The 13,997-nt window shown below is 29.1% G+C and overlaps 3 protein-coding genes across 8 annotated transcripts; 1 reads left to right on the top strand and 2 right to left on the bottom strand.

The window, feature by feature from the left end:
* The first annotated feature begins 67 nt into the window (after nucleotides 1–67).
* Nucleotides 68–11,513, top strand: LOC100880927 (sorting nexin-25). Of its 5 annotated transcripts, XM_003700253.3 has the most exons (12): nucleotides 5,383–5,769; nucleotides 5,910–6,220; nucleotides 6,457–6,626; nucleotides 6,696–7,090; nucleotides 7,156–7,579; nucleotides 7,652–7,956; nucleotides 8,047–8,304; nucleotides 8,387–8,520; nucleotides 8,591–8,824; nucleotides 8,885–9,167; nucleotides 9,235–9,372; nucleotides 9,466–11,513. In XM_003700253.3, the coding sequence occupies exons 1-11, from the start codon at nucleotides 5,548–5,550 to the stop codon at nucleotides 9,289–9,291; spliced, it is 2,793 nt and encodes a 930-aa protein (XP_003700301.1). In that variant the 5' UTR covers nucleotides 5,383–5,547; the 3' UTR covers nucleotides 9,292–9,372; nucleotides 9,466–11,513. The 5 variants fall into 5 exon arrangements, with proteins under 5 accessions (XP_076389197.1, XP_003700301.1, XP_012153795.1 ...); XM_076533082.1 differs by lacking the exons at nucleotides 5,383–5,769; nucleotides 9,466–11,513 and adding an exon at nucleotides 68–554 and having other exon boundaries at nucleotides 9,235–9,305; XM_012298404.2 differs by lacking the exon at nucleotides 9,466–11,513 and having other exon boundaries at nucleotides 5,704–5,841; nucleotides 9,235–9,305.
* LOC100881041 (gastric triacylglycerol lipase) lies at nucleotides 1,731–5,270 on the bottom strand. Of its 2 annotated transcripts, XM_012298401.2 has the most exons (9): nucleotides 4,762–5,270; nucleotides 4,239–4,573; nucleotides 3,800–4,007; nucleotides 3,372–3,486; nucleotides 3,067–3,310; nucleotides 2,816–2,971; nucleotides 2,597–2,684; nucleotides 2,381–2,526; nucleotides 1,731–2,300 (listed from the first exon to the last, which is right to left on the bottom strand). In XM_012298401.2, exons 2-9 carry the CDS (start codon nucleotides 4,434–4,436, stop codon nucleotides 2,148–2,150), a joined length of 1,308 nt encoding a protein of 435 aa, XP_012153791.1. In that variant the 5' UTR covers nucleotides 4,437–4,573; nucleotides 4,762–5,270; the 3' UTR covers nucleotides 1,731–2,147. The 2 variants fall into 2 exon arrangements, with proteins under 2 accessions (XP_012153791.1, XP_012153789.1); XM_012298399.2 differs by having other exon boundaries at nucleotides 4,239–5,270.
* Nucleotides 10,519–13,992, bottom strand: l(3)80Fg (dnaJ homolog subfamily C member 16 l(3)80Fg). Its single transcript, XM_003700202.3, has 12 exons — nucleotides 13,739–13,992; nucleotides 13,583–13,649; nucleotides 13,314–13,510; nucleotides 12,805–13,085; nucleotides 12,546–12,736; nucleotides 12,143–12,477; nucleotides 11,775–12,078; nucleotides 11,542–11,690; nucleotides 11,248–11,472; nucleotides 10,976–11,189; nucleotides 10,784–10,891; nucleotides 10,519–10,715 (listed from the first exon to the last, which is right to left on the bottom strand). Exons 1-12 carry the CDS (start codon nucleotides 13,990–13,992, stop codon nucleotides 10,590–10,592), a joined length of 2,451 nt encoding a protein of 816 aa, XP_003700250.2. The 3' UTR covers nucleotides 10,519–10,589.
* Nucleotides 13,993–13,997: the final 5 nt, after the last annotated feature.

Below are 13,997 nucleotides of genomic sequence, written 5' to 3'. Positions count from 1 at the left end.
TGATGAGGAAGATGAGAGTCCTAAGAAAGGGCTCTTGAAGCAAATGTTTTGCCTTCCATTAAATTAAGCTAAATAAGGCTTGTTTAATATTACAACATTGCCTCTAATCAATAGCTAATACAAATTTTGTAGATTGCAAGAGATTTGAAATCTATAACGAAGTTAAAGTTTACAGAATCCTTGTATTAAGTATTGGAAAGAAATAAGTATTTAATTTGCGCTATATAATTATATACAATCGTGTTGATTCTTCTTTCACATGGTGCTGCAACTTAAGCGTATTAATGGGTATTATTTTCAGCTATTTTTAGAAAGAAAATGAATTCAAACGGAAAATGTACCTGACTGCTTCGATTAATCACTTAGATAATATGCCATTCCGTTGTGCAGTCGTTCTATTAATATTTATGAGCATTGTACGATCTATATTGCTTGCATGAACGTATTCACTAAAAAAGTAATAGCAACAAAATATTTCTAACAAACTAACACCTATTTAAGAAAACTGCTGTATATTATAGATTAATTACGTTTGAAAAGAAAATATAGCGAACGTAAGTATAATATTTCTAAAGAAACTAATTTTTTTTTCTATATTTTTCTTTTCTTTTTATATATATGTAAACACATATATATATATGAACATACATACTAGTATACACTTTTAAAAGACAAATGTTGATCATGATGTATATTAAAAAAAAATCTTAATCACATCACAATATTGCATTATAGATTTTGTTCATGAGTTATATGCTTGAAGGACGTGAAAGTTAAACAGTAAATGATTTTGGTATATGGCTTCTCTTATAAATAAATTTGCATTTATCTTTAGCGAGAAGTGTTACATTTGGTAGAATATATATATATATATATATGAAAGAAGAAGATTTAGAGATTATAAAACTTTATAAAGTTAATTTATCGAGAATTTTATATCTTAAAAAGCTAAAATTGCACAAAACGACGAATGTTTTTAATATCATTTCATTAGACGTAAATTAGGTAATATAAATTACTGCTTCCATGTTTTTAATACAAGTTGAACGTATTTAATTATTTTTATAATTCAGACATATTACTATGACGTAAAAGTCTTCCACTGCTATATCTTCTTACATCCATCATCAAATTTTAATCCTTTCAATTTTATTAATGTTTTTACTAATGAATTACTTAAAACATTCCAAAGGTAAGAGTTAACAGAAACATCTAATTTTGTGCAATTTTACGACAGTGTATCATGTTTCATGTAAATTGTTTCTTAATCTGTATATTGTACCAAAATTGTTTACTACTAACAGTTGTTTGTTCCTGTGATTATTATCAATATAGAGAGACGTTAAAAATCTTAATAAAGAAACAAATGAATAGAGAATTATGAAGGTTTGACATAAAAATTAGAATAATCTGAAAGGAACGTAGAGTAAGGACACACACGAACATAAAATTGCCAAAACATATTATATAAATGGAAATTTTATACAGAATTAGTGATTTTCGTTCAATTGTTATTTACCAGACATGTATTATATACTACACAGAGTGAGACAAATTGATTTTTGCAAAAATTAAATTATGATTTTTTAATTGAATCAAAGGACTCAGAATAAACGTTTCGCGTCTAACACTGAAATATTGTACTTTCTTTCTAAAATAATATAACCTTATATTCTCTTTCAGTAATTTGTTAGGTAGATACGCAATTACGAGGATTTTTATATCGATCATTTTTATTGTTTATATTTATCATATACAGATATCAGAAATTACATATATATTTATTTATTAATCAGGACTGAATAAAGAAGGAGTAAAGAGAGAGAGAGATATTGATAAAAAGAAGGGGAATGTTTTAATTGAATTATAATGCGGTTTACCAAAATAGTATTAGAAAAACTCTTTGCGAGGTAGCTTGTATAATATTATTTAAAAAAAGCATTGGAAAATTAAGTTCATGAAGAAAATTCTAACAGAAGTTGTTTTTTATTTTTGTTTTTATTTGCCATTTCAATATTATTATCTATATTCATATAAATGTATTTCTGAATATGTACATAAAATCTTTTATGTTATTCTTAATTGATTTTTTCAACCTTGCACCATTGTAATATGTAACATATTTGTTTACGATGTAATATGTTTGTTTATTTATACTGTGCCAATAATCCTAATATAGGTTCAAACACTGTTGTTATGGAAGCCTTACCCCATATAAAGTTATAATGAGTGAAGGAGTCCATAAATATTTCTTTATGGAACACCACATTACCCAGTTTTTCCTTAAGAAGAACAGTATCCTGAAAATAAGAGTATTTTTCAATTATTGTTTGTTTAATAATTGTTACAGCCATTTTGAAACACTTGTATAAAACTGTACCTCTGGTGTCGCAAGCCGGTCACCGTCGCTACTGAAAAGTGCAACTGGCGCAATTACTTTGTTCAATTCGTATTCCGGGGGTATTGAGGAATTGTATATTCGTTTATTTTTCTGCTCATTGTCATAATCAAATTGTCTAAAATGATCTAAAATCATTTAAACGTTATACAATTTTTGTTGATTGACACTGATCTTTACAACATACTTGATACTGACTGGGATGTATGTATCCTTGACCAAAATGAACTACCTGTTTCCAAGAAGCACCCGCCGGAATATGGTTCATGATCATTGTTAAATTTGCCTAAATACGTAACAATTCAACAGTTAAATAAACAATCAATAAATTCAGAAGTTTCATGTTTTTCAAGTTATTAAAATCTTTTCAGCAAATAATATTTTCTAACGAATCGTAAAATTAATCGGACGTTTTACCGTGCTCAAATTTGTTTGACTTAAACCAGTCACTATAAATAAAAAGTTGTTGCAAAAGAATTGCGACGTTGCGTTCTGACATAGTGTATTTGATACGAATTTTTCCCAAACCGAACGTGACCGTACTTCCGGATAGCCGAACGCTTCACCAATCCACTAAAGAATAAATATGATACAATGTGATTGAAAAAGGTTTCAATTCGTTTCATTTAAAAATTTGCACAATTCATTAAAATTCTACTGTTCCTTACCACACCCATATAAGTTAATCTTGCAAGTTTTGTAATCGGCCCGCGTATATTACCGGTAAATGCTGCAGGTGCAAGTCCGACCATTAATTGAATTTTAGCGTTATAGGTAGGCTTTTGCGACATCATCACCCAAAATTGTGTCGTTCCTTGAGAATGACCGATATAGAAGAGTTTCTCCCGCTTTGTGCAATTTAATACATAATCAATCATTGCAGGAAGATCGTAAACACCGAGTTCATGGTAACTGCAAAGAAAAATGAAAAATACTGTAGTGGTTTGAGTAATTTTTTAGACAAACATCATACCTAAAATCCCAAAATCGTCGATTACTCGGCGCCATTGAAATATGATTTTTTGAATAGATATTTCCTCTATTATTTCCAAGCCATACGTCATATCCTGCGTCTGCTAATATGTACCCTAAAAACGAGAAAATAATGAATTTGTCTTTCATGATTTGGAGACAGAAAAATATTGCATTTATAGTAAATATGGCACTTTCTTTAGGCCCTACATTATAAGGGGACTAGCGTTCAGAACGTTTTGTATTTTATAAAAATTCAATAAATAGTATTTATATTATTTTTGTTCGCTTCATTCAGCGACAAATACAATAAAGGGCTGTATTAATAGAGTTTGTATAATATAACGCATCGCGGTACACAACGATTTCAAAATAAAGAAAGAACGCTACTGTATTTTACAAAACTTATAAATTCAGATTCTCAAATACCTAACGCCTCGTTCGGCCCCATAAGAATCCAATCGGCAGAGCTACTCGCTAATCCATGTTGAATTAAAATCGGAGATTTTGAAGTTGTCAAGTTCGATTTATAATTATTTTTTCCATGTGGAATTCTATGAATTTCCAAAATATATCCATCTTCAGTAATCACTTTATGAACCTCGATCGGGTAACCGTCTCTTTTTATCAATTCTGGCTGTTTAGTATAAATAAGACTTTTTTAATTTAAATTCCGATTAACCCTTAAAAGCTATCGGAGAAAACGGAAATATATGAAATTTATATAAAGCATATAAATTTTGTACTATCATTGAATATTAGATGAAATTATAAAAATTGTTTACAGTGGTTGCAAATATTTCGCGTGCGATTGAATTTCATCGTGATAGTATTTAAGGGTTCAAACAAGTTAGAAATAATAACTTACTGTTCCAAGTTTAATCTCTGGTTTACTGTCAAATTTTTTTTTTGCCAGAACAAACACATGGCACAAAATCAGTAACTGTAGTAGCAAAAAATTGTATAACAACGACATGACGTTACGTACGAAACAGATCGCTGAAATTAAAAACCGTCCATGTTTTATAGAAGGCGGCTGTATTAGAATGAGTGATAAAATGCTCATAATGCATGTCTCGTTTATTCTGCGTGTACTCGACCTTTAACGAACATTGCTTTAACATTGTACTGCTTAGGAAATGGAAAGTGATCTATTCGAGGATAATGTTCACAGGCAGATGTATCCTCTTGTTGGATGTACACCTGCGATTAAAAACCATATTCTGCTTACACAATTCTAAAATTTAAATTGCAACCTTCGGCAACCATTAAGCAATTGCAATTTGTATGTCCCTTAAGACCTCTGCGACATATGTCATATAAATAAACGTTGAATATTCGTATCTTCCTCGCGAGCATGCAAACAGAAAAGAGAACAGAATAAGCTTTACTTGATATTGTTTGATCATTTGTTTGGCATTGTTGATTTTGTTACGATTTACAAGTTATCTTGTACATAAATATAAAGCTTTACTGTGTCAAAGATTACGTTTTAACCTTCTGCAAATGTTGCGTAAAAGCAAGGTGCGAAACCAGGTTATTGTACATAAACCATCAGTTACAACATCCTTTTATTTATGTCTGTTTATCTACCGTGAACAATTATGCAATAATAAAAGAACGTAAAATTTAAGCAATTTAGTTTACGTTTAAATTAAAACTCTTTATCAAAATATTCTACTTGTCTTTTTTTGTTATAGTTTTACAATCACGTACAAAATATTCTCTCGAAATTTGAAATAAATCGATTCAGCAACTTTCGAGAAATCGCAACGACTAAATTTGAAAAAAATAATAATCCCTCATATTTTATTTCATGAGAGAATACAGCAATTAAATAAAAATAAATAGGTAAAAGGTTATCAGAGTTATGATTATAATGTATTAAAAAATGTGGTTTTATCATTTAATATAAGTTGTTTATTTATATAAACAATTTTTTTTTTAAACGCAAAAATAAACATTTTACTTATTTATCAATGGCTGAATATTAATGAGTTTTAGAACACCTGCAATAAAACGAACACCTTTTTTGTTAGTTTTTGGATTATAGTTTGTAATTTCTGATGGCGGTGTTGACGTCTTGTATTTTTCAAACTGTAGTTGAGGACCAGTTTTACAAACCCGAAATTTAAAACTTAATATTTATTGTCAAACAGCTAGAATCAAGATAAAGAATGATTTCAACCCGTGTTCTATACGTTCCAATTATAACTGCATTTTTCTATTGGAATAATCTTTTATGGTGCTATGTTTTCTGTGTTCTAACTGTATCCTGTTTCTTTATGGGATGTTTAATTGTTATGTTTATAAACATTGCACTTTCTCCAAAGCACCAAACTGGTACAGGCACTATAAAAACAGTTGCAGAAATGGATGCCTTTCATAATTTATTAATGGTTAGTTTCATTGTTCCTCTTGGATAGATAAGATAAAAGAAGTTGAAAAAAACAATGCTTTGTGTCATCAATGTATGTTTTATAAAACTTATTATTTGACTAATTAACGATTATGCCATTTATTCAATTTGTTATTTCAGAAAGGATACATGGTTAAAACTTCAAACAATAAAAAACATATGCGTTATCCATTGGTGTTTACTCGCATGGTAGATGGAGCATTGCAAAACTTGTTGGATTTAGTTTTTCAGGATTTTGTCGGTTTATGGCTAAGTGAATTGGCTTTCAACTCGGAACAAATAATAGATAATATGAAACAAGATGTATGGGGAGCAATTCAAAGTCTTCATGATCGTTTATCAAAAGTAGATCACACAAAACTAGTCGCTTGTAATATAGTGAATAAAATTACTTTTCATTTTGAAAAAATTAGAATTGCTCAAACTGCTTCGTAAGTTTGATTAATAATTTTTGTGTTTAAATTCCTTATGAATGATCTGAAAAATATTGGGTTATTTAATAAGTATATGTGGTTTCTTTAAAGAATGACTTTAAGATAATGAAATTGATTATAGCTACCACTTGTTTGTTTGGCACATATGTTATTATAAACAGAAACAATCAAACTACATTGCTTATGGGATTGTTATGAAATTATGAAAAATTATAATTTTTATATGTACACAGGTCAGAAGGCGAAGATCCAGTATTTATATTATCAGCGCATTTAATGTCACCTACGTCTGAGTTAGATTATTTAAGAAAAGTTAGCGAGTCATATATTTTATTTTTATTACCACACTGTTATTCACTCGCACCGATTAAGTATTTATTAAGAGAAATTCTTGCATGTAAAAGTAAGTTTAATCACATTATGGATCTGTGTGTACATTATATACATCAATTCATGTTTTGTATACTTTTAGTATTGAAACCAGCAATAGACTTAATAACAGATCCTGATTATATTAATCAAAAGATTTTAATGTATATTGATCAACAACAGCTAGCAGAAGCAATGCATAGAAAGACATATGAATATGCGGAATCATTTGAAGATTTCATTCGCATGATTAAAAGTTCCAAAGATTTAGAAGTACTTAAACATATCAGATACAATATTGTTACGGAGATTATGCAAGCTACAACAATACAAAATATTAAAAGAGCACAAGGTTTAGATCCAGACAATAATGCATTTGGAAAATCTGATGTTATCCAAGCTAGAAAATTGAAGAGGTATATCAGCCAACTAACATATGCTAAAAATATGTGTGAATGTCATATGCAATCATTAGGATGGAATGGATATCCAGTTCAGGTTATAGAAATATTTTAATTCAACCAATAATGATGATAACTATATCTGACAACAGTTTTTTATAGGCTAGTGATGTTACTGATTCAGCAATGATTACGGAAGAAAGAATTTTACCACTTCAGTATATTTTAGATAATGTAATAGGTCGACGATATCTTTCACAATTTCTTGAACAAGTTGCTAGTCAAGATTTAATTGGATATTGGGCAGCTGTGCAAGAGCTGCGCAACGCAGATAAATCTAATTGGCATCAATTAGGAACAGAAATCTTTTATACATACATTACATCACCTACTGCTGAAATAAAAGTTGACAGAGTTATTCGCAAAAAAATGGAAAGTTTTTTGTTGGGTGACATAGGACCTCAAGTGTTCTATGAAGTTCAGGATGACGTTGTTAAAACTTTGGAAGAAAAATATTATCCATCATTTGTTGTTAGCGAACAGTACAAAAATATGCAGGAAGCATTACTCAATGAAAGAACAGACGGTAAGAAGAATCTTAATTTTAATAATTAAGTGGTAAATATGTATCAATAAATACTGATGTAAATATATTTAGATCTAACAGAAGATCATCGTATAATAAATGGAAATTTATCTGAAAATATATCTTTGCTGGTTGGAGAACATTCAAATTATGCTCGCAGTAAATTGGATCAACTACAAGAAAAATTAAACAACAAGATGCAAGCCTTGCAAGCACTTAAATCTTCGTTAAAACCAGCAAGTAAGGTTTTAAATTTTTTGGCCAAAGAAGTTGAATGGTTACAAAGTGAGAAAAGACAGCTTGAAGCGCATTTAACACATACAGAAATGTGGGCAGAGCATTTGGGTCATTGGAGAGCAGAAGTACAAAGCGCAGAAGTAAATGACTTTTACATTATCATGTTTTTGTTTATCTTGTATTTTTTTTATTAAAACAAATGAATCTAATTTAGAAAAAATTGTTAAAAGATGCCAGATAATGGAGATTGCCCACACTTTGTTTTGGTTGTTCATATGGCAGAAGATGAAGATAATACCGAAAGTATATGTAGTGGTTGGGTAGTGTTACGAAAATTACAAGACTTTCAGGATCTTCACAGAAAACTTCGTCAACTTTGTCCTACCGTAAAAGCTTTAGAATTACCATCACAACCTTTAAAATTTTTTGGAAAGTCTGACAAAAATACTTTGGACAAAGCCAAAATACAAATACAGAAATATTTAAATGTAAATTTGTTTTAATATCATATCAATGTAATATCAATGTTATTAGCTTAAATTTTTCAACTATTATATTCAATATTTTTAGTTTATTTTAGAGGATGAGAAACTTAATCAAAGTGAGGCTTTATATACGTTTCTTAGTCCAAGTTCTGAACATCTGAAGTATGCTCCACCTTCTCCAAAAAAATCTCGGTTTTCGTTATCAACATTATTTAAAACGTATGTATATGATACTTCGTTGTATTTAATCATACATTTATAAAAATGTAATACAAAATATTTGTTTTAGATCTAGCAATGAACTTCGTGATAAAGAAGAAGAAGAAGATTACTCGTTATTACTAGACGATACTGATAGTGGTCGATCAGCTACAGATGGATTGATGAATATTAATAAGGATGCAATAGCAGAACCGCTTTATACGCTGCTGGGTGAAATTTTCGATTTACGAGGAGTGTTCCGATGGCTTCGACGATCATTGATTACATTTGTTCAAATTACTTATGGCCGGACCATAAATAGGTATAATATTCGACAATTTTTATATTTCATTAAAATACAGCAAGAAACGTAATTTTTTAGACAAATCAGAGATACGATTGCATGGGTATTCTCAGAACCAATGTTACATTATTATATACAATTATTCACAAAATCTTGGTGGCCAAATGGTCGCTTAATGTCTGAAACAGTTACTCGATCAGATGAAGAGAAATTAAAAACTCGAGGTGAAGCTCGAAGACAGTTTCTCAATAACATACCTGAAGTTTTAACAAATTTGGTTGGAGCTCAAAGTGCTCAGCGTGGTGCCATTAAAATCTTTGATTCTCTACAAAACACGAATTTAAATAAACAATTATTTTATGTAAGTTGCTTTTAAAGAATTTTTAAATCAAATTTTGCTTATCAAATAACTAATTCTTTTATTTCAGGATATTTTTGAAGTTGTGATGTATGAAGTATTTCCAGAAATACAACGTAAACAATAAAACTTCATTTCCAATACATAACTGTCTTAAATGATTATTCCATGCATTTGATATAAATGTACAAAAATTGATTTATATTGAGTAAGTTTTATGTTTATTTTTCGTATAGGAATTATAATAAACTCATGTTTATAGATAACAATATATTAATTATTTTATACATCTTTATTTCAGTATGTCTTAAATATTTTCATAGAATGTATACATAATATAAACAACTTTTTATATATGTTATTCTTTTTCATGCATTTAAAAAATCAGAAAATAGATTTATGAAACGTGACTGATCTTTTGAAACAAGGAAAAAAAATAATTTATATAATTAACAAACGTGTAAGATATCAACAATTAACAAATACCTTAATTTACATACTTTTTTAATTTGAGTGTAATAATGACATGACTTAACATTTAATTAGGTAACGAGATAATTTTATAATTATTCAAAACACAATTCAAAGATTATAGATTCCTTAAATGTAATTGAAGAGACTAGTTTTTATCTTACTTAATATTGTTTGTGTTATACGAGAATATTAGTCATCCTCTTTCCATTAATTATAAATTTGCATATTTTTTGTATAAAGCACGTAATAATTATTGTTATTTATTATTATTTTCATTTAGAACTTACGTTAATAAAGAGATAAAGATACGAGAAATACGTTTTTTGTGAATTTTCATACATAAATAAAAACATAAAGATAAAAGAAACTATGTAAAAAAAAATTAACATTTAACTTAAATAGTTTAGAAGCACATTTCTTTTTATCAAACCTTATACGTAGTATGGAAGGTAAAAATAATTGTAACATAATGGTATAAAAATAATAGTATATCATAGCGTAAATTATTTTGCAAGAACGGAAATTGTTGACATATTACAAATATATAAATATGCGATGTCTAGCATTTAGACATGTAATATAAATACTGTTATATCTCTTTAATGGTATCGACTAGAATTGTTTACGAGATATTAAAAGTTACAAGGATGATCATTACTCGCAGAAAACCAATGGAAAGAAAGTAACTTTAGATCTAGAATTATTCAGATCTAGATTATGATGATATTTTATAAAATCTCTGTTAAGTGTCGTTAACGGAATACCTAAATTTGATGCGTACAGAAAATCGCGAGTAGATTCATGAATACTTCATGTACAATGAACATGTCTTAATTTTACATGAAATTAAAGATATAGAAGTTTAAAATGATGTGTGATATTGTTGACTAGTTGGATCCCTTTTTCTATTGCAAAAGTATACATATTACAAGAATGTATATCTGTTTGTATTTACTTGGCAGTGAACTCGGGCCAATAGTTTACATAATAACGATGTGTTAAACCTTCAAATAATCTATCCAACCACATAGGTAAACCATCCAGAAGATTGTCCTGATATAAAACATTATTTCCACTCTAAAAAGGAAATAATTTAAATAATTCTAACAGTTCTAATTTTTATAAAATATCTAAATTTATAGTACCTCATCTTCAGAAAGATCAGATTCATTAGAACTGTCAAATCCAATAAATGCACCAGCTTCTGCATCATCTGTCCTTCGAGTTAATTGTTTTGTCATTCGTTCTATCCTCTAGTTGCAGATTTAATCATTAAAAAGTGTTATTTGTAACATGATAATTATATATAATTAGTAAACTAATTTATTAATGCATACCTTTGAACCCTTGCCTTTAGTACATTCTGGATGTTTAGCGTGGTACATACAAAAATATTTACGATGCCCGTTCAAAGATAATACAGTTCCCACACAATTCTTTGCATTAATATTTAGTTCTTTTTGTTCTGGTAATGTGAGGGATAAGAGCTTTTTATACCAATCTAACCCTCTTTCAAGAGACATGTGCCCAAACATAAGGGTTTTATTTTTCCTACAATCAAATGAAATGTTAAATTATAAATTAACAAATAAGTAATAAAAAAACTTACCTATAAGGCCACACAGCTTTATGAAAAGCTGGCAATAGTTTTAGCCTACTTTGAACATCAACTAATAGTATAATAGTTCTACAGCCTGGTTTTAATAATCGAACCAAACCATTGTATTTCTCTGCTCGCAATTCGTGTAATCGTAATTGTGGTTGAGACGGTGTCGATTTACTGTTATCTTTACATTGAGCACGTTCAGCTTGAACACTCGCTTCTTCTAATTTACTGAAAATGTAAATAAAAAAAAAATTAATTCCATACCTTAATACATCTTTTTTGTACCAAATTACTTACACTAAATATGACATTCCATATCCTGCAGCACCAATTAACATTAAAGTAGCTATTACCGATACCAAAGGTAATATCTGCTCTTTAGTAAGACTATCCGAAATATAATCTACAGCTAACAATGCCTTGCCTATAAGTTTATCTACGGTACCCTTTATGAAAATATAAATTAATGTTAGTAACAGCATGACGACAAAATGGAAACCTAATTTTTAGAAATTAAAATACATTTATACCTGTGCATGTTCATCTGCCAATTCTCCTACAACTGCAGCATAGGGCAAAGCTTCAGATACACGCAATAATCTTTGTATAGTTTGTTCTAAATTTTGACGTGTTTCATTCCATTGAGTTTCATCTTGAGCAGCTTCAATCCAATCAGTAGGTAACCATTCATATTTTAAATGATTCGCGTCTCTTCTCCAAATAATAACAATATGTAATAAAGGTTCTAAAGGACTGCCTTCGCCCGTTGACAATGCTGATACAAATTCAGGTTGTGTGTCTTTAAATACGTACGTGTATCTAACACGTTCCGTGCTATAAATTGAATTTTATATGAATTGCTGAAATAAAAATGAATATAAACTCGAAATAATATTACCTGTAAGACGATTCTAAAGCTGCTTGTCTAAATTTATGTCTAGCTAAATCATGAAGAGGACTGTTCTGTTGTGATATTAAAACAGCACATAATCGTTTTTGAGGTCTCAGCCATTCAGGAGGGCAAACAGAATCTAACATTGCTTGATTTGAAAGTCTTGGTAAAGCAAGGAATTTGTTATTTGAAATTACATTATGCATTGTATCGCTAGATATATCCTTCATACTAACAGATGCCATAGGTTTCTCAGAATTTTCATTAAATAATAATAGAGTATCTAAATCCATTGAAATTTTATATTTAGCTGCAATAGCTTCTGTTTCTGGTTTGTCCATCTATAAAAGTTAAATTATAGTGTAAATAGTTGCAGAAATTTCATATTAAAAATAAGGGAAGTATTTACCTGAACGAAACCAAATGCAACACGATCTCTATAATAAAATGCAATAAATAAATATCGTAACCGTACAGATTCTTTCTTATCAAATATTAAAGCTCGAATTCGATTATCTATCCATCCTGAGAGGAAGTTGTCTACGTTATTTGTATTTATACTAGGTATTAATTTATATGGAAATTTGTTTCGTAAAAAGTCTGAAAGAAAAGAATTATTTCATTCTTACTATTCTACATAATAAAAATATATAGTTATTGATACATACCAACAATCTTTTGAATACTAAAGAGTGATTCCTTATAGACGCTACTACGGCCATCTATTATAACAACAAGACATGGTAAAGAATGAATACCAAGTCTCCTTGCTAAAGCAGATTCTTTCTCTGCATGAGCAGTTGCTAAACCAAGACCCAATGGCTCTAATTCATCAATTAGTCGACGCCATGTTGGTTCTACTTGCAAACAAGCAAAACACCAATCCGAATAAAATAATATCATATAAGGTGTGCGATAAGTTTTTGGTATGATTACATTTTCAAATGACCTGCAAAAACCATATCTGTATAAGTTAAAATAATATATACAAATATATATACACAGAGCTACATTTATACTTTTGAAAATCTTAGGCACAACACCATTATAGGCCTCAAAAAAACAAATTCATTTTGATTAAATTGATTCATGTACATTCTTGTGTCTATGTTTATTGGAAATAAAAGTCTACATTTCCACAGTTATAGTAAACGCATATATTCAAGATAACACATACCGATATGTAATACTCATCTTATAGAAAAGTGAAATATCTCGATTTTGGTAATGAAACTTGAAGTTTCCAGCAAACAATTCTTCCAAAGGATCAAGAACATTATTAAAGTGACTATTATCTCTACGTTGTCTAGAGATACTTTCTTCTGTAATGCCATGATTATCAAATTTCTTTCTTCTTTCTGGATCAGTTAAGATCTAAAAATATTAATTTTAAATTAATAAGTAACAATTTACAGTTTGTAGATTTTATTAAAATATTAGTTTTACCTCATACGCTTTAGTAATTTCTACAAACTTATTTTCTGCGCCAGGGTGATCAGTTTTATCTGGATGCCTGAAAAAGTGATACATGGTTTTAATATACTAACAAAATAAGTATCAAAATAAAAGAATAATAGTAATAATATTTGTTGGAATTCTCACCATTCTTTGACAAGATTTTTATATGCCTTTCGAATTTCTTGTAAGGTGGCACGTTTGTGAACACCTAATATTTTATACGGGTTTCCCAATGATTCACTCCCGCTAGCCGGCGATAATAATTTGGTTGTTATTATGAAAACCACAATAAGAAATGAGAACCTCATTAATAATTTTATATTGTTCACTCTCCTATTAATGTTATTTGATCGTTTGCTTACTGACTCAGAGGTACTTAAAAAATTAATCGATAACATTGTGG

Source organism: Megachile rotundata, chromosome 6 (genome assembly GCF_050947335.1).
Source record: "Megachile rotundata isolate GNS110a chromosome 6, iyMegRotu1, whole genome shotgun sequence".
Taxonomy (NCBI): Eukaryota; Metazoa; Arthropoda; class Insecta; order Hymenoptera; family Megachilidae; genus Megachile; species Megachile rotundata.
The sequence above is the reverse complement of the archived record's forward strand: the minus strand, read 5'-3'. Positions and strand labels throughout refer to the sequence as shown.

Coding starts and splice junctions, on each gene's coding strand:
- LOC100881041 (XM_012298399.2), bottom strand. CDS start 4,436: ATGAGCATTTTATCACTCATTCTAATACAGCCGCCTTCTATAAAACAT. Junction 3,487..3,799: donor GGGGCCGAACGAGGCGTTAG/GTATTTGAGAAT, acceptor TCTCGTTTTTAG/GGTACATATTAGCAGACGCA. Junction 2,301..2,380: donor ACCGGCTTGCGACACCAGAG/GTACAGTTTTAT, acceptor TCTTATTTTCAG/GATACTGTTCTTCTTAAGGA.
- LOC100880927 (XM_003700253.3), top strand. CDS start 5,548: ATGATTTCAACCCGTGTTCTATACGTTCCAATTATAACTGCATTTTTC. Junction 5,770..5,909: donor CCTTTCATAATTTATTAATG/GTTAGTTTCATT, acceptor TTGTTATTTCAG/AAAGGATACATGGTTAAAAC. Junction 8,825..8,884: donor TATGGCCGGACCATAAATAG/GTATAATATTCG, acceptor GTAATTTTTTAG/ACAAATCAGAGATACGATTG.